Source organism: Rhipicephalus microplus, chromosome X, assembly GCF_043290135.1.
Source record: "Rhipicephalus microplus isolate Deutch F79 chromosome X, USDA_Rmic, whole genome shotgun sequence".
In the NCBI taxonomy this organism is placed as follows: Eukaryota; Metazoa; Arthropoda; class Arachnida; order Ixodida; family Ixodidae; genus Rhipicephalus; species Rhipicephalus microplus.
Window position 1 is genome coordinate 7,328,596 of NC_134710.1, and position 20,385 is coordinate 7,348,980.

General features: G+C 39.9%; 1 protein-coding gene across 10 annotated transcripts in view; it reads right to left on the minus strand.

Moving 5' to 3' along the window:
• LOC142777415 (uncharacterized) overlaps positions 1–20,385 on the minus strand; it is a 498,660-nt gene that overhangs the window by 69,901 nt on the left and 408,374 nt on the right. For all 10 annotated transcript variants that reach the window (XM_075881769.1, XM_075881776.1, XM_075881775.1 and 7 more), the window contains one exon: positions 15,268–15,354. In XM_075881769.1, the coding sequence (XP_075737884.1) occupies positions 15,268–15,354 (87 nt within the window). The remainder of the gene's footprint in view (positions 1–15,267; positions 15,355–20,385) is intronic.

The window sequence follows — 20,385 nt, forward strand, 5'->3', positions numbered from 1 at the left end:
TCTATCTGTCTGTCTATCTGCCTACAAGGTGGTTTGATGAATAAAACTCTCTGGTGAGGATATAAATAATGTCACAGTCCCATCACGTACATCGTAAAACACTTTCTGTCAATGGCATATACCTATGGGAGGGTATGTGCCACTGGTTTGCGGTTATATGCCACACGTCACTGACAGTTTATGTCTATCCAGAAACATCGGGAACACACATTGGTAATTTTAACGCGTAAGCATGCAGAAAAGATTCGGGTACCCTTAAGCTTTGCCTCTAAGAGTTGAATGTGATAGCTTTATTGTGTTCCTAGTCCGTACTTCAAAGACTTATTGTATGAAATCTTTTCTAACTTGCTATGCACCTACCACGTGACCTTGATGGTGCATTAGCGTGTGTGCCTTCTGTAGTGGGTGACTGGCTTTTAACTATGAAGTGATAATGACAATCTCATGTTCTGACTCCCAATGGCAACCTACGCTTATACCACACATTATTGTGGCAATATTTCATGTATTGAGACTCATGTATACAGGACACATGTGTTCGTAAAGCATGAAAGTAACTTTCACTGCATTTCCACACAGAGGAAGTTATTTTCGCTGTATTCACAAGTGGACACATGGCCGTGTGGTAGAACATTAGCTTGCCTGCTAACGACCTACCTTCAATCCCCACTTAGAGGGAAACTATCCAGGGGCGACCCCGACTGGCACACAAAATTGTTTTCATTTGCATGTTTCTCGATTTTGCGGTCATGCAAAGATGCTTTATTTTTCAGTCATGCAGAGATGATCGATCATTCGCTCGAAAAGTATTGACGCCGACACTGACATTGCTGCGAAAGGAGCTCTTTAATGTAATTGCGTTAATACACATGACATGACAAGAGCTTATTACGAACATAAGTGACTACTCATAACATAAGAAATATCTCATGCACGTCATGTACGTTATGACACTGGGCTTCAGTGAATTTACTAAAACTAAACCCTTCAAAAACAAAAGTCATTTTATATGCGCCTCAAGGAAAAACCTTGATGAATAAGATGAGCTTATTTCTGGGCTCTCAGCAGTTAGACATGGTTGATTCTGTTAGTATTCTTGGTGCATACTTTTCACGACACCTTACGTGGAATGTACATGTTGATATTCTATACTCTAAGATGTCATCGGCCATTGGTGTCCTTGCACGTATGCGATCTCTTTTTCCCACTAAGGTGAAAATTATGATATACAATACACTGGTATTATCTTTGTTACAGTACTGTAGCTTAGTGTGGTGCACAACCGGTGTGACGAATTCGCGCAAGTTGCACTTACTACAGAAAAGGGCCATATGACATATTGCGGCTGAACACTATCTGTTCTTCTTTTTCTAAAACTTCTTTTTCTAAAATATGATATTCTTCCAGTTTTCTTTTTGTACAATTACAGGCTGATGTTATGCTATAAAGAGTTTGTCAAACATGGTACCAATACCACAATACATTTTGCAAAACTTAGCGTAAACACAAGTGTTCGACTCACTAGGCACAAAGAAGTTTGGACTGTACCCACCCCAAGAACATTTTATGACAAACAATCATTGTCTTACAGACTACCTTTTTTGTTAAACTTCTTAAACTGCGAAGATTTCGATCCTTCCTCTAAACAAAACTGTCAGATTAAACACTTCGCCCAACTGATACATTATCCTCAATGATACATCTCTCAGAATTTATGCCCATTCTTTCCTTTTTATTATTGCTTTTCATGTTCATGCCACTTCATGACCATACATTTGAACTACTCTTTTCTTATCTTAGCACTGTTTTCATAAACTTTTTAGATTACTTTTTTGTGATGTTATACCTATATGTTTATTTCATATTTGTTGTGCATGATTGACTGCCATTCCTGCTGCTTTGTCAACTTGTGAACGAGGTCAGGACCTCGTCGAGCTCTTGAGTTTTTAGTCCTGTACTCCACCTTATCTAAAGGAAATAAAATGATTGATTGATTGATTGATCAATCATGTGAAGCCCTCCACCAAGTGTTGCACGCACTATCCCTTATTCATACAGATGTAGTCATTATGGGTAATTTGAACATAAATTTACTTGACCTATCTTCTTCTGGTTCCTTGAATTACTACAGTGTTTATCAGAGTTTTGGTTACAAATGTCTACTTTCCCTTCCCACACATTGCGCCAATGGTGGAAGCACCTTGATTGATCACGAAATTTCTAATTTATCACAAGTGGCGGATGCAGGTGTTCTTAATGTCGACATCACAGGCCATAACCCGATTTTTTGCCACTTCAACTGTAACGCTTCACCGACCAATATATTTTACACAAAATATGATTTAGGCAAAGAATTGTTCATTGATGATGTTGTGCACACTGACAGGACAAATTACATTTAAAAAATTTTTATCTGTATTTTTGTCGCCCATTCAATGCCATACTTACGTTAGTAAGTGTAAAAAAGTATATACCATTCCTCAAAGATTATAGAAAAATTAGTGAAGAAGCTATGAGACAAAGAGAATCAGTATAAAAAAACAAAACGTAGACCTTTAGTTTACATTAACTGGCACATTACATAAAAATTCTGTAACACCCTTATAATGTGACTAAAAATGGAAAGAAAGAATTATTATGATTGAAAAATTGGCAATCCAGGTTAATATGTTAAATAAAGATGGGAAATGATCAATTTCCTCCTGAACAAGAATCAAAGGCCCTCTTGTATCGCTACTATTCAGTACAAAAACGTTACATATGATATCCTACCAGATATCGCTGAAGCTTTCAGTAACTAGCTGTTTCACTCGGACATCATTGCCGATGCTGGCTATCATCTTCCCCTGCGTCGTCTGCCACAATTTTTCTTTGCATTTTTTACTACATCTCATAAAGTACACGATGTCATTCCCAACCTGAACTCAAAGTGCTGACTCTGATGGTATTCACGGGAGCCACGTAAAAATGATTGGTCATGCTTTTCAAATAATTTGGCATCTATCGTCAACCGAGCTTTCAAAAATGGCATCTTTCCTGTCACGAATTGAAAAGTGGCAGAGTCGTTACCATGTTTAAAAAAAGTTACTGTACACTGATATTTAACTACCGACCAATTTGCATAATATCCTTTTTCAGTAAAACATTCGAAAAATTGCTCGAAATTTGTCTAACAAAATATCTCAATAAATTTCAGATTTCATCTCTTTCCCAATTTGGTTTTTGTGAAGCATATTCCACGGACCTCCCTTTGTTATTTTTAATTAAAAAGCTGAAAAAAACAATTGATAGGGGATGCTACAGATGTTTCATTTTTATAAAGTTCACACGATTTTTTCAGCACTATCAACACCCACATTCTTTTTATGATACTTGAAGCGATGAGCGTAACTGGTCCTGCACTATTATTTATAAAAAAACTACCTACTCAACATAGGTGAAGTTGTCAGTCTGTCAGGTATTGAATCTATAGCCAAAGTAGCAAATATAAGACGACCACAAGGCTCTATTTTTAGCCCACTTCTTTTCATAATTTATATAAATGATCTGCCATCTTGATTTACCAGTTCAGAATGTTTACTGTATGCAGACAACACAACAATTATTAACTTTGAGAAATGCCTCTATTTTCTGAATCTGAAACTAAATCCTGACCTTTCAAGCTTGACTACTTGGTGTACCCAAATAAACTACAAATCAATCCCAATAAAACGAAATTCATTGTCTTCCACTCCCGCCAAGCCGAACCTAATTTTATCACATAAATACTTTTCAATACATTCACAGTTGAAGCAGACGTTGAGGCTCCCTTCTTGGGAATTAAACTGTACCATCACTTAAAGTTTCATTTGCCTGTTGCATACTGGTGAAAAAATTTATCTTATGACATATATGTTTTAATTAAATCCCGTGATATATTTTGCCATACCACATTACTTTGCTTGTACACTTTAGTTCATTATCATATCAATTACTGTATCACGTCTTGGGGTAATGCCTACAGTAGTCATCTTGTCTTTCTACAAACTATGCAAAATCGCTCCATTAAAATACTTACCCGCAGTAATTACAATAGTGGTAGGAAAGCACTCCCGCATGCTAACAACATCCTAATAATGAATAACACTTTCAAATATATTCTAGGAGTGCAAGGTTTGAAACAAATAAAAATCAGCTTCCTTTGTTTATAATCCCTTCATCAAGTTTAGAGAATGAAAGCTTGACAAGGTTTCCACGCAATCGCAATTTCATCATACCTTTAGTTCCTGCTACCCAGGCAAACAAACGGCCCACTTCTCTGGAATTCACTACCTCCAGAAATTAAAACGTCGCAAACGAGCGGCATGTTCATAAAAAGAACTGAAAAGTTTCCTACCATTCATCATTTGGATAGTTTTGGTTGCTCTGGTTCCCTTTCATATGTTCGCACAATTTTTCAGTGATGAAAACCATCGCATCATCTTGATACACTGATGTTGATGACTTCATATGAATGCTGCTCACCCACACTGCTGAAATTAGATGTCACTATTCTGTTTTCTTTCGCATTCCTTTTTACTATCTTGTACAATGCAATTGTATGAAAACTGTTAAAGAGGTTTGAATGTCATTTATTATGATGCCGAATTTCTGTTTTTTTTTACTGCTGTCTGCTATTGTGTTTCTTAACTAGAACTCTTTTTGTGCCTGTGATGTATTATGCTGCTTGTTTTCTGTTCTGCTGTTTCATGCTTCAATTATTTCTGTCTATATTAACCGCTTTAGGAGGCCCCAATTCAGTCTATGATTATAGAACCTGCTTCTGTATATACAAATACTGTATTGATTTCACAACTAAATGAAACCATTTCTGATTCTGACATACGACATACATGACCCGGTGATGGTGCTCTAGCAGTCGTATTATTAACTTGATGTATACCAAACTTGGCATGGCATGACAACACTGCATAAATGACTGCTCATAACAAGAAAAGCATGTTATACATGTTATGTACCTCATAGCATATATAACCCGCTGATGGTGTGGTAACGACCGTTATATATATAACGTTTACTAAAATTGGCACTGCATAATAAAAAAGTATGACAAGCATGAATGACTGGTCATAATACGAAATTCAACGTCATGCACGCATGTACGGTACTTCACGACATAAATGACCCAGTCATGATGATCTAGGAGCAGTTTTATTAGCTTGCAGCCATTTTATTATTACTTTAGCTCGCAGTAAGTTTCCCAATGACTTGTCTGAGCTTTGTATAGTTTTAGTGGCATTGCCAAAACTACGCAAAGCTAACATCGAGAGCACTGACATGAAGAATGCAAAGAATAGATGTCAGAGTCCCAGCAGGAATCGAACAACAGCATTCTGGGTGGTAATACAGCACTCTGTTACAGAGCCACGCCAGGTCTCGGAACTACTTTTCAAATAGACCCCAGTGTTAGTGAAACTTCAATTGTGGTTACACTGCTGGCTGTTCAATTTTATAGACATTACATATATACTCCTATGATACAGCCGTAACGTTGGGTTAAAGTCACTTGTAGTTTTGATTAATTCAGCAGTGTCTGGAGCTACCATCCTCACGAACACCAGCGCTTCAATTAGCTACTGCTTCTGGCATTGCTAATATCCATGTTGATGTCAGCCTCGTTAGGCAACTATAAACAACTGATTATACAAAACATATGTGGCTGTTAAACATGTGTTTGTGCATGCATTTCCACATTTCTTTAGCATCATTTCATAACGTGTCACAAGATAAAAAAAAATGAGACATGGTTCATTTCCCTCCACATGCTTCGCATAACGTCGATTGTCAAGGTACATCCCAAGAAACAAGAAACGTCGTATAAACTTTTCGAAACTATTAGAAAGGTATGCGGACATCTAGGTATATTTCATGTTGAATAAACGTTTTTCACAGAAAGTTTTTTAGAAGACGCTGAGAAAATGTTCTTTACAAAGGTTTTTTTCAAAACGTTTATTAAAAGTTAGTTTCTAGAACTTTGATAGAATTCGTGAATGAGGCCTTGAGGGTGTTTTCTACGTTTCTTTTTTGAATCAAAATAATTTTCGCTTCACATAATTATATAGTATATATTTTTACATATTTTTTACATTATTAAATGTAATAATTCAGCTCTCTAGTCATCATTAAAAAATTAAGATGTGCAAATGTGGTGTGTGCTTGCGCGGCTAGAACAATTTTAGTTGTCTGGACGTGTTTACCGGCCGCTCAGTCGCCTCTCGAAGGAGCAGGTTTGAGTCGATTTCTCTCAGGTTTTAAAAGTGTGCTTGCACATTGTGTTTGTGTTTTGTGTTCTGCCAGTGCTGATGATTACGAAGATGCGCTATACTCAAGCGAAGACATGTGGGTTCGTATTGTGGAGCACTCGCCAGGTATGTACCACACTGCTGCTGTCGGCGCTTTGTTATCACTCACCATATTTTTCCTACCATGTGCACAATAAGTGAGCTTTTGTTTACATGGGGACCCAGCTTTTCTGTAGTACTTCAGCAGTGTATAGGCAAAGTTGTGCGAAGTTAAGCGCAGACAAGTTTTTTCTTTTTTGTGGAGTGTGAAGCATGCACGTGTAGCAGGAATTCGGCGGCAGATTGGAGTAGAGTTGTGGCGGCTGTCCACCTCTGCTGTCAGTGATTTTGGAGAGGGGCCTTGCTCACGAGTGACCACTATTTTTGTTTATTAATTCTGGGGCGTTTGCTAGCTGTAGGCATTGATGCCTGTTCATATTGTGTACTAATGAAGTCAACATGTCTAAGGCAGTTTCATCTGCTGTATGTTTCATTTTAAACAGCTACAGTATTTATAGGTTATGACTACTATCAGAGAAGTTTTGGCACGGTTCTGTTTGACGTCTCTCAATTTTTTCCTTGCGAGTGGCCAAATGTATGCCGGTGTGCGCATCCGCGCCGGCACGCGTCTTTATCAACTACCGTGATACTCGAGTTGATGCGTATTCGTGTGCAGCATGTTGCATCATCCTAGGTAGGGCTCGCAAATGTTGCACCTACACTTAAGTGTTCATGCAGTTTGTTTAGTAAAATTCTTACTTCTGGTATACACCAGCAACATAGGTTGCCTCATGCGGTCTGAATCTGTGCATTTTAAGCCATTCATTTATTCTGAATTGTATTTTAGCATGAATATTTCATGACTAAATGTGGACGAATTGCTGTACCTTACTGTGCGAGCACTAATTCAGTTATAAGTCCACGCGTGCCAGCACCATCGATTTTACTCTGCTTGTTTCCACTAGGCTTGCATTTTGATTTGGTTTATTAAATCTTTTATGCACCTCGCCCTACCTTGGTGTCGAAACTTTGCTAAACACTTTTACATGTATGAACATTAGGAATAGTTTAGAGCACCACCTCCAATAAAATTTTCTGATTAATGACAAGCTTAACAGTATATTGGATAAAATAAACTTTCTAGGTGTGCGCTACAAATGTTGATGGAATCTGTGGTATGTACAGAATCCATATTTTATTTATCACTTAAAACTCGCGATAATGTAATAAATCACGGTAAGCATGCATAAGTCATGCACATATTGCTGTTAAAATGTAAAATTGGACACCGTATTTATTTGAGAATCATCATCATCATCATCATCAGCCTGACTACGTCCACTGCAGGACAAAGGCCTCTCCCATGTTCTGCCAGTTAACCCGGTCCTGTGCTTGCTGCTGCCAATTTATACCCGCAAACTTCTTAATCTCATCTGCCCACCTAATCTTCTGTCTCCCCCAAACCCGCTTTCCTTCTCTGGGAATCCAGTTAGTTACCCTTAATGACCAGGGGTTATCCTGTCTACGCACTACATGCCCGGCCCAAGTCCATTTCCTATTCTTTATTTCAACTATGATATCCTTAACCCCCGTTTGTCCCATAATCTACTCTGCTCTCTTCTTGTCTTTTAAGGTTATACCTACCATTTTTTTTTCCATTGCTCGCTGCGTCGTCCTCAATTTAAGCTGAACCCTCTTTGTAAGTCTCCAGGTTTCTGCTCCGTGGCTAAGTACCGGCAAGATACAGCTGTTATATAGGTACCTTCCTCTTGAGGGATAGTGGCAATCTACCTGTCATAATTTGAGAGTGCTTGCCGAATGTGCTCTACCCCATTCTTATTCTTCTAGTTACTTCAATCTCGTGGTTCGGCTCTGCTGTTATTACCTGCCCTAAGTAGACATAGTCTTTTACAACTTCAAGTGCACTATTACCTATCTCAGAGCGCTGCTCCTTTCCGAGGTTGTTGTACATTACTTTCATTTTCTGCGGATTAATTTTAAGACCCACCTTTCTGCTCTCCCTGTTCAACTCTGTAATCATGAGTTGCAATTCGTCCCCTGAGTTACTCAGCAATGCAATGTCGTCGACGAAGCGGAGGTTACTGAGGTATTCTCCATTAACTCTTATCCCTAACTGCTCCCATGCTAGGCTTCTGAAAACCTCCTGTAAGCACGCGGTAAATAGCATTGGGGAGATTGTGTCCCCCTGCCTTACACCCTTCTTGATTGGTATTCTGTTGCTTTCTTTATGAAGCACTATGGTAGCAGTTGATCCCGTGTAAATTTCTTCCAGAATGTTTATATATACTTAACCTACGCCCTGATTCCGCAGTGTCTGCATGACGGCTGATTTTTCTACTGAATCAAACGCCTTCTCGTAATCTATGAAGGCTATGTATAGTGGTTGGTTATACTCTGAACATTTCTTTATTACCTGATTGATAGAATGAATGTGGTCAATTGTTGAGTAGCCTGTTCGAAATCCTGCTTGTTTCTTTGGTTGATTGAATTCTAATGTTTTCTTTACTCTGTTAGCAATTATCTTTGTAAATTTGAGAATAACTTAAATAATATAATAATATAATAAATAATAAACAATAATAATAATAAATAATATAACAAATTTGAGAATAATATCATATAATCTGGACTATAGGTCGAGTGGGAACATAGGTCGATCCCCCAAGTTCAAGTTACCGAAAAAGAAAAAAAGAAAACAACCCGAAATTTCCGAACAACATTTATTTGCAAATTGGGCTCATCGCACCCCGATCGTCGGAGCTCCCCTCAACCACCATCGCAACTGTTTCTATTCCTCAGGCGAAGCACCACTGTCTTCTGAAGATGAGAGTTTGTCGCTGGGCGCCTCCCACAGTGCGTCGTCTTCCTTGCCATGCAGGGAGTCGCTGATGAAACATTTCTTAAAAGCATTTTCCGCCATGGAATCTGGCAAAGAACGCTAGGTGGAAAGCACCCAGCCTCAAACAGTCGCAAGCGGAGGCCTCTGTAGGTGGCCCGTCAGTGTCTTTGAGTTGTCGCCGGACATCCACTTTTGGTACTCTAGCCGCACTCAGTCCTTGAACGGCTTGTTTAGCACAACGCCAATTGGTTCGAGGGTGGACGTCATACGAGCAGGTATCATGGCGAGGTCCATTTTTCCACCGCCCAGTACGCGCTTCACAGCGTCAGTTAAGTGACCACAAAATGCATCTAACACCAGCATGCTGCGAAGACGCAGCAGTGCACCTGGCTGACAGTTCTAGACTACTCTTATCCATTCGAGCATCATGCCCTCGTTCATGTATCCCCTTTTGTTGATTCCAACGACAACACCGGGCGGGAACACTTCCTTCAGCATTGCCTTAAGTTTGAAAATGATGAAGGGCGGAAGCTTTCTACCATCTACCTTGCATGCCAGCATGACAGGGAAGCATGAGTGCTTGTTGCCAGTGGAAAACAGCTTCATATCCTTGGCGCCACGCTGCATGATCATGGCCGATGAAGGCATGTCAAACCACATGGGGGTCTTATCGGCATTGTCAATCTGACCCATCATGTAGTTGTTCTGCTCCCGAAGCCGATTCAGGAAGCCCTGAAAATTTATAAGCTTGCCCTCGAGCTCGTCTGGAAGCTTCTGACAGATGGATGCGCGACACCGGAAAGAAAATCCTTTGCGTCTCATGAATCGACGCACCCCAGAGTTTGGTGCACGAAACTCTTTCTCGTGAACCCAGCTTCTCGAGCGAGTTCCACAGCTTCCTTGCGGATGGTATCCACGGTCACTGGCAACGAGCACGCATGAACTTCCCACACAAAGTTCCCTAGTGTATTCTCCAGCTGCGGATGATCCGCACTTCGCCTACGAAATGACATTTTCCGAAGATTGCGCATCTGTAGCTTCACTTTCTGCACCCTCCTATCATGCACACTTTCTTTTTATACACCAAAGCGGCACTGAGCAGTCATATTCCCATTCGCTTCTGCGAACTCAACAACCTCTAGTTTAAATGCAGCTGAGTACTGCCTTCTCGTATCACTACTCATATTCAGAGAATGAAAAAAAGAACCACTAAAAATGAAACACAATATCAAGCGGAGCGAGAACTTGGAACAGATCAGAGGCAAATCACACACACAAAAAAACAGACAAGGAAGAACGTATCACTACTCATATTCAGAGAACGAAAAAAAGAACCACTAAAAATGAAACACAATATCAAGCGGAGCGAGAACTTGGAACAGATCAGAGGCAAATCACACACACAAAAAAACAGACAAGGAAGAAAAAACAACAACCTGCTATTGAATTCGAATGCGAATATGATCGTGTCCAGCTTTTCATGCACATGCAAGCCACATGTTGCCAGACAGCGGTGCCCTGTCGGCTAGACACCGCTCTATAAGACGAGGGGTGACTTTAGCTCGTTGTTTTATTGAAAATATCTCTGCTTATATACTAGTTTATACGGTATAAATATAGACTGCAAGTTTTCAAGCTATTTGCACTGAAGGAATTATACAAATTCGGAAATCAGTTTCATCAGATCTCATTGCTGAATCGCGGTCAATAGCTCCCCAGATTCTGGTTCCCGGAGATTGGTGCAGAAGCTTGCATGCTTTATTGGAATGGTGTGTGATTCAAGATGGGTGCCTCTTATCTTTTTTTTACATTAATAGCCTGTGGTGCTTGAGTGAGAGGTACTGCCATTTTATCCAACCAGAATCATTGAAACTGATGACCATAATTTGGCAGCACACAATAGTAACTTATTGACACCAATTTATGACATTATAGGTATAATTGTCCTAGTGTGAGCAGCCTGAAAAAAAGTTACATTAGTTGTATTTAAACTCAAATTCATGTTCAATATTATAGGTTACCTGCAATGGATACTTGACGAAAGTGCATACCATTATGTATGTGTTGTGGTATCATTTAATTTGCTTTCAATACACCATGCACGAGCGCAATTCAAGCATGGTTTTGACACATCTGCAATGTAGAAATTGCATTTTCTTTCATAAGGTTGCAACTGTGTTTGCCAACATTATCAAGAAAGCATGCATGCAACATCTCTAGTTTGTGTACATCCTGCTTGTTTTAAGACACATTGTTTCAAATCATTTTAAATATACTGACAAATTCATTTTTGCTAAGAGACACGTGTCAATCATGTCACTAAATTGTTTTTTCGGTGTTTCCATTGCAGCCTATGCATGCACTTCGTATGAACTGAGTATGAAAGGATTCCGGACAAGCCTGTCATCAATGGTGGCTCGTGGAAAAGTTGGCTACTGAATGTACAGCAGCTGCGCATGGCTTCTGTTTCCTATGGAAGGGGAATTTCACTGAGCCACCTGGTTGCTGTATTCATGTCTCTCCCATGTTCAGGATGTTCAATATTAAGCCTTTTGTTTTTCTTTAAAAGAGTCAGTGCTGTAAGTTGTGTGTGTAAAAGCCACCTTTGCAGACAGCTCAGGGGAACATAATGTGCAACAATAATTATCACTGTCAGTCTTGCCCTTGAATAAGATTCAATAATGAACTTATTAGTGACTGCAGCAGGCGGCCATGCACGTATTAAACATTTTTGCGAGTCACATTTCTACATTAGTCCAAAGAATTCTGGCATGCCTGTGCTCAGATATCCCGCTGGAAAGTATAGTTGTGGCTTGTATCATTATGCATGCCGGACAGTGAGAATTAGCACACAGCTACTACTCCCTGAGGTGCCTCATATAATCAGATCATGGATCGAAGCCATAGACAAGCATTATAATAGTTACCTTTTTACTATCGGCTAGAATAGCAAGCACTGACTGCTTGTCTCACCAGGGAGTAATGTTTCGGTGATCCTCGCTGCCTTGCATGCATAATCATGAAAAGCACAATAAACTTCCGAGTAGAATATCTCAGAGCATAGACATGCTCGAAGAATTTTTGCAAGTGGGAGTGTGTAGAAACGCGACTGCCACAAACTGTTCTTTGCAAACATACCCACTTAATGTAGGCACCAAAATTTTGGTATTCTTAGTTGATTGGGCAGCTGACAGCATTATTGTCTTACTTTCTGTACCCCTGGACACATAAATTATCTGCAAAGGCAGTTTTCTGTTCATAGGGCTGAGTTTTATTACAAGCACAAAGCACGTCTCTGAATGTGTCAGTGCTGGTTTCTAAGATTTTATGCAATGTTTAATTTATGTGTAATCTGCAGTAAGTCACTTAAAACTGAACTTTTTGCAATGAAATAAGGCTGTAGCAGATCAATGGTTTTATTTTTACTGTAATATTGAATGAATATTTTGTTTAATTGTTCTTGTGACCTTATTTCATTGTCTTCTCGAATATAATGCCGTAAGTGCAATCAAGTGATTTTCTATTGTCATACTTAATCATACCTAACTTTGCCAATACATAACTATTTGTGATATATTAGTGATACCAAATCATGTTTAACATTGTTAATGATGACTGACAGAAGGCATTATGAAATACTGTAGCGTTTTTAACTTCACTGTGTCTTTTGTGCGAGTATTTTGGGATGGAATGAGAATTTGGGGTGTTGCTGAAATCACAATTTGATTGGTAAACACAGATTTGTGGTGAAACCCATTAATTTCAACTACTCATGGTTCTAACATACCTAAATTTAGGCACACAGGGCAAGAAAAAAATCAATTGTTCAACTGCTGTTTTTTGGCTGTAACAACTTTTCTACCTTAATATGTTTGATACTGGGCCAATGTGTTTGCTAAGCTAGTTTTCTAAATTTTGTTGGACTGATAGAAGTCTGCTCAAAGAGAACAGTTTATGCCTTTTGTATGTGTGCAGGTTCCTGGACCAAGCATCTGGCCAGCCCCTCAATTGATTTGTATAATTATAGTTACTATAGAGTATGCAAGTTTTGGGACAAAGTGTGTAGTCATTGTTATGTATAGTAAAGGTTGCAAGTATGCAACAAGATTTGTTGAAATTTTGCATTTACTTTTGGATGTGCAGTATGATGCATTCCAGTCAACACCAGAAACAATAATGAGTTCACGTTCAAAAACCGGTCTTGCCTCCAGGCAACACAGAGTATCGTAATGATAGATGACAGTCACTAATCAATTCTTTCAACAATTATGGCACCAATTTTGCTGATTTGAAAAGTGCCAGCAATAATTTGATGCCAAATTATGTTGATGCTCCTACTTTTCACTCTCGACAGTGAACAGCTAAATGCACCGATTGTAAAACACTGACATCGTGCAGCAAATCAACCACGGGAAATGCCCAACAAGCTGGTTTGCATGAAAAATAAATGTCTATAAAAGGTGTTAAAAGGTCTAGCGAAACTCTTTCTAGAATCTTGGCAAGAAGTTTACTAGGCTTCTGATAATATAAGTATAGTAAATGTTTACAAAGGTTTTTTAAAAAATCTAGAAAGCCGTTTTTTAGACTTCTTGCTAGAAGTTTTCTAGCCGTATAATAACGTGGCATTAGCACAACTACAGGAGGTTTTCAAGCTGCTTAGGTTTAAATAACATCTCAACAAGACTTTTTATATGCTTTTGGACTATCCTTTTTGGACATTTACTAGAAGTTTTTTAGCTTTTCTTGTACTTCCAGGGATGGGATATGCCAAAATTTTGTTTTTCAAGCCACTTTCAAGCACGGGTGTGGCTTTGTTGTAAAATATTTGACTGCCATGCAGAAGGCCTGATTTGCATTTCATCACAAACCACCGATTTTAATTATTCCCCGAAATTGCGATTTTTAACTTGAACGCCGATTTTTCGTTCACAGGTAGCGCCGTTCACACAGGAGTTTCAGCGACGCGGGTTTTAACGCCTTCGCGTTTTAACACTTTTAGTTTCTTGTAGTTCCTGTGAAAGAGGGAACAGTAATCAATGCCTCAAAACCGTCTCAGTGGTGAACTAGTGAACCCGCACACGCCTGGCCTCTGCGCAGTCCACACTGACCGGCCTTGGCAGCATTTTGGGAGAAGAGATTCTTGTTTAGGAAAAAGTGAGGAGAAGAAGTCTCTGAAGACTAAGTACATAACATGGCTGCGCTAAGAGGCAAGGACAACAAAACAATGTACACAGAATGGGCGCATAGGCTGGCAGTATGTACAAACACCGGGGCACCTAGATTTTCATTGCAGGAGTTCCGGATTCGCACCGAGTTTTCCGTTGGCTTTATGGTAATGTGACTGAGTGTCCCTGCTTGTAACTTTAAATGTGTTCGTTTGTGGTCGTTGTGTATTTCTGTCTATTTTTCATTTTGTCGGTATACATATTTTAGCCACTGCATCAGAACCATTTCATGATCGTGCTTAAAGGAAAGATGGCCCTAAGGGGGTCTGTCGCTGATATGAAAGTAACGATGGGGGAGCAATGAGAGCAGGTGATTTATGTTGACATTGGCTCCTTTTGACATTCTGTAATGACGTTGGAAGCTTCGGCACGTCATGTGTACATTGATCTCCTTTGTGAGTGTTTTTAGCGCAGTCTTGCATTATGTTCCTTGTATACACCAGCTAGCCTAAAGAAAGAGTTACTCAAGTCTAGCGTTTGATGAAAACTCGTCTGAAGAAAAAAATAATAGTTGAAAAAAACGTACAACCACCAACTAAAAAGTAACACAGCACAACAAAATGGACGTTTCGGCACCCAATACACAATGAACGAATGCATGCGTCGAAAGACGAAACACGCATGGGTTTGTATACCTCAGAGCTGACCCCTCGTCTGACTTACTGTGTTATAGTTGTAGATAGTTTGTAGAAATATTTTATAGAGAAACTTCAATGAGATGCGTTCAACAGTAGCACTTGGAGAGAAAAGAAAAGGCGTGGCGGATAATCCAACGTACACTGTGCACTCATTCTCTGTGCCCCACAGAAATTCCCGCACTCCGTAGCTTGTGCTTGCGTGAGTCAAGAGCCATGCAGCCTACCTTATCTTTGAAGTACTCCATCATGCCGACTCCTGTTGACACCAGGTGCATAAGAATCAGTCCAAGCACTCGAGACGGGTGAGCAAGCTGGGGAAAAAGAAACAATTTCACCAGGGTTGCAAGTGAAACATTTGTGGCATAATGACTTTGTTCATGTTTGTGTCAATTTGCATTTTATTTCTGCCATGAAAAACCAGAACAAGCCTCGAAGACAATGTCTCAAGGAATGAGCACATTCCCGTCCCCCCTCCCCAGTTTTTTCCTCTGTGCAAGGCAGCCTTCTCCGGACATGTGCCGTCTTGCTTGCCGCGCTCGCGGGGAGTTTATACTCGGTGACAACCACAACACACTTAGAACCTGCTCATGCCGCCGCTCCCCGTGTCGCCATATTTGCTTTTGCTTGTATATTTTTTTAGTTCTCGAATGTACCACAGCACGCAGTTTTGCCACAACTTACCGGACCTCCCTCACAACAACCGCTTTTCTGCAGACGCGTGCGCGCAATCACTCATTTTCTTTTTTTTTTTCCAGGCTAGCGCTGGTCACTGGTAACCATCAAGGTCACCGGATATTACACGGCTGCATTGTGATAATATTGGCAAGTTGTTACCTGAAAATTTTATCTGATCCCAAAAGCAGTGTTTACTGACTCCAGGGCAGTGTTTTGCTAATTGAGCAGGGCTGAATTTTAGTTCTACAAGTAGTTATACTAGATGGGATGCATATATGCTCTTGGTAAGGGGTGTGGTGCTAGGTAGTTTGCCCGTAGAGATGCTCCTTTACATCCTTGACTGTACTATTCACCTTTTTCACTAAAGGAGTTCATTTCCTTACTCCTCGACTAGCTTCTACATTATATAGCTAAGGAGGGAAGGTGTTTAAGGTTCGAAATGAACGCCCCTCGATGACCCAAGTGCACAGTAGCAGCGCAAAGGAAGAGCTGTAGTCCGATAAAAGAGGCTTCAATGCAGCACTCAGGCGTCTGCCCAGGTCCAAGCTCGAACCTCCTTGCAGTCATTCGCACAGCCTTGCAGTCATTCGGGCATTAAATCAGTAATCGCGATTAATCACATGTCATGCGAGTGAAAAAAGTAAATGAGGCTCATTTCAGATTTCTCAAAACCTTTCTGCCCATCTACATTAACCCTTTTCCATTCAAAACCTGTAAACAATCTAAAAAGATAAGAAAACCATGGGTAACGCGTGCACACTTTGATATGAGAAAAATAAAATTAAACTTTACCATCTATTCCTGCCCCCCCAATTCCCGTGACACTTGACAGAATTCAAGTCACTATGAAATAAGCTGAACAGGAAGCTTAAGCGTGCTAAAATTACTCATTATTGTTCTATTTTTTCTGATATCACGAAGAAACGCCTGGACACTGCATGGAAGGTAAGGAACTCCGTTTTGTGTCGTGACAAGAAGCAGGTAACTCCAGAAAGTATTCTTGCTGATGGTCAACGTCTTACTGTATTGGTTGAACACCTTAATGCATACTTTGTGAATGCTGTCATGCCTAATTCTAAGAGAAAATTCGGCTCCATGTCACAAACTCAATTTTTCGGAGTACATCGTTAGTGACAATTTGTTTTTAACTCCAACCGATAAAGATGAAATTGTTAGAATGTTCATGGGTCTCACAAACAGCAGGGCCCTAGATTTAGACAATTCGCAGATAAAGCCAGTCACATACGTCATTGCCTGTATCTGCTCTGTGCTAAAGCATATTTTGAACCTTGCGCTAGTTACTGCAACCTTCCCCGAAGAAATGAAGCAAGCAAGGGTTTCTGTTATACACAAAGGAGGTGGCCAACAGTGCATGAAAAACTATAGACCAACATCCGTCCTCTTAGTCTTTTCCGAAAGTTTAGAGAAAATCATCTGTAATCGCATAAAAAGTTTTTTTTTTTTCAGCAAACATATCCTATCAGACTCGCAATTCGGGTTTCGAAAAGGAAAGTCAACTGAAACAGCCCTACTAACAATGAAAGAATTTAGAGTACACAACATCAAAAAAAGACTTTATACGCTAGTTCTGTTCATTGACTTCTCCAAAGCGTTCAATTCACTCAGTCATCATATTCTCACGGTCAAATTGTTCGCATGTGGTATTCGCAGAAAACCATTAGATTTACTGAAATCTTACTTGCAAAACCGCCAGCAATACGTATGCTTGCAGGTCTCTAAATCACCATTTTTTTCTATTTCAAGAAGCGTGCCACAAGGAAGCATTTTAGGACGCTTAATATGTGATTTATATATTTATGACCTCGTAAATATTGGTAAGACAGCAAAATTTGTCATATATGCCAACGACAGCGCTATACTATTTTGGGGCCTAATATAGGTGATCTTGTCTCTGAATGCAATAAGACGCTGTCAACGCTGTCTACATGGTCCAGCCTAAGTGAACTTAAGACAAGCCCAACAAAAACTATAATTGCTATATATTATGCAAGAAGTAAATCTGTTCAAATATTAAATTTTATTCCATACGTAAGTCAAAACATTGCTGTGGTAGGTGAACACAAGATACTCAAGGTTACTTTTGCCTCTCTTCTTAGTTAAAGCTCACGCGTAGAAGAGCTGTGTAAGAGACTGTCATCAACTACTGGAGCATTATCATGATGTCAACGCTCACTCCCATCAAATTTAAAGCTTCAAATATACAACGTGCTATTCGCATCCCACCTTAACAACTGCAACCTGGTTTGGATCACCCCAACTAAACAGAACCTAAATAAATCTTGCTTCTGCAAAAAAAGATTCTTCGACACATTGCAGGCCTTTCCTACTGGTCTCAACTAGAACAGTCTTTCAAGAATAAACTGTCATATGGGTTAAACACTTGTACAAGCTCGGAATTTTACATGCTTCCTTGTTTTCTAATGCTTATAAAAAAACTCCTGAAAACTATATCCCACATAAAATTAATAACACTGTCATACGTACGAGACATATTTGAGCATGGTTTGTTCCTCATTACCGACCCACATACAACTTACAAGCACTGCACTATAATTTGCCATCCATTATACATAAATATACAGAACTTACTACCGCTACAAACCGGCAGCTGCGTGTATTTTTTGCATCTATGTTGTAGCCCGTGTGTATATATGTCTTGACTATGCAAACTTTAGCTCATCTTGCCATACCGCATGTCTCTATTTCAACATTTCTATCTTTATACATTACGCATTACTGTTGTTTTATAAATTGCTGTACTTTATGTATCTTTTGTAATTCAATGTTCTTTATAGTGTACTTGAAGTTTAATAGCGAAATCTCACTATAATTCTCTGTATCTTACTCCTATTGGTTGATATATTCCAAACTACAGTTTTTTTTTACAGTATGACTCATGTATGTTTAAGTATAATCTTACAAACCCTATCGTACTGTTGACGTCGTATGCTGCTATGTAGAGGGTCTTCAGGGACCATGTCAAGCTGCCTCGCGCAGCTTTTAGCTGTGAATACTATCCAAAATTGCTCTGGTGAAGTAAACTTTGACTCTAACGAACGTCAGATGTACGCTCGCTTATGAGCAGTCATGGCCAAGGTTTCCATCGATGCCTTCACGTCCTATAAAAAATAACATGAGCATCTCCTGAAAGTTCTTGCATCTCCTAAAGAAAAAAAAAAAAACAATGATACCGACCCAGTGTGCATTAAAATAAAAAAAATGGTTTCAAGCCTTCTGGGTTGTTTTTTTTATTCGCTCAGTTCCTGCTTTGTTTTCTGAAAGAAACCTGTACGCTTCTATAAAGCTTCTTGTTCTTTTTCTTTGAAAATTGAACATTGTATTGATTTCCTTCCAAAAAATGTTACATTTGCTCGTGCAAAAATGTACATGTTTGATGTGCTTGCGAAACCGAAAGTAAAATCCCACGCAAATGAACGACTTTTTGTAGTAACACATGTGCAGAGCACCCACGTAGCTTTGGCTGTACTGCCTCAGAAAGTTGTCGCGAAGTATAGTGCATCATCAAAAGGCCTCCGAACCTCGGCCAGGCAGTGGAATGTCGCGTGCATTTCACCAACTTTGCAGTAAAACCCGGCAGCCACCCCTCTCCCGCCTTCTGACTGCACTCTTTCAGCACGTTCACTGGGCCTATCTAGTCCTTCAACATGTCGGGATTACATTCATAATTCCAAGCATAACTACATTTATTCGAATTTATTAGCCAATTGAACACCACCTAGTTTCAACTAGGTGATCATTTACGATTATTACCAGTTGCACGCCAGTTCACTTTAACTGGTTAGCTATTTTGGCACCAGTTAGCTTCAATTGAATGGCCAATTAGACCGCAGTCCACATCTTGTGGTCAACCAATTAGCCACCAGTTTTGTCTAAATTGTTATAACCAATCCAATATGAACTGATCCAATTGGATATGAACTGGTTTACCAATTGGATATAGTTGGTATATTTCCAACTGGTGACGAAAGTCCAACAGTTTGAAGACCAATTGATGCCAATTGATATTTTTCCAATGCTTTTTGACTGGGTAACTCGGCCTTAGAATAATCAGCACGGTGGCCTCTGAGATGAGTACCAGCCAAGTGTCTTACAACATAGGGACTATATAGCTAAACCAAAGGCCACGTGTTATCATAGTGGGCCTGCACATTTTAGCGCGCTGCCCGCCCGGTGCGCATTGTATTTGTTGTCATCGCCTGCTAGCACCTATGCACATGCAGCTGGCTAATTAGCTATATTAGGGGTGAAGCTCATGAAGCCGTGGGTCAGTCCCTCCTAGCTTGTGTTACATCACCGCCTGGTTCGATGGCTCACTTAGCAGGTGTGTACGGACGAACAGACGGACAGATGGATAGACAGACGGACAGACGGACAGATGGATAGACAGACGGACAGACAGGCTGATGAACAGACAGATAGACAGACAAACAGACAGGTGGATGAACAGACAGACAGACAGACAGACAGACAAACAGACAGACGATTCATGGTTTACCGATAAAACGCTCCGAAGCTTTGCCCAGCTCATCATTATTCACTCCGCGGCTATGCTGCGATTTTTTTGGCTGGACAGTATGTATTGCTAGAACCGGACTAAAACATGCTAGTTGATTGCTAAATAATTC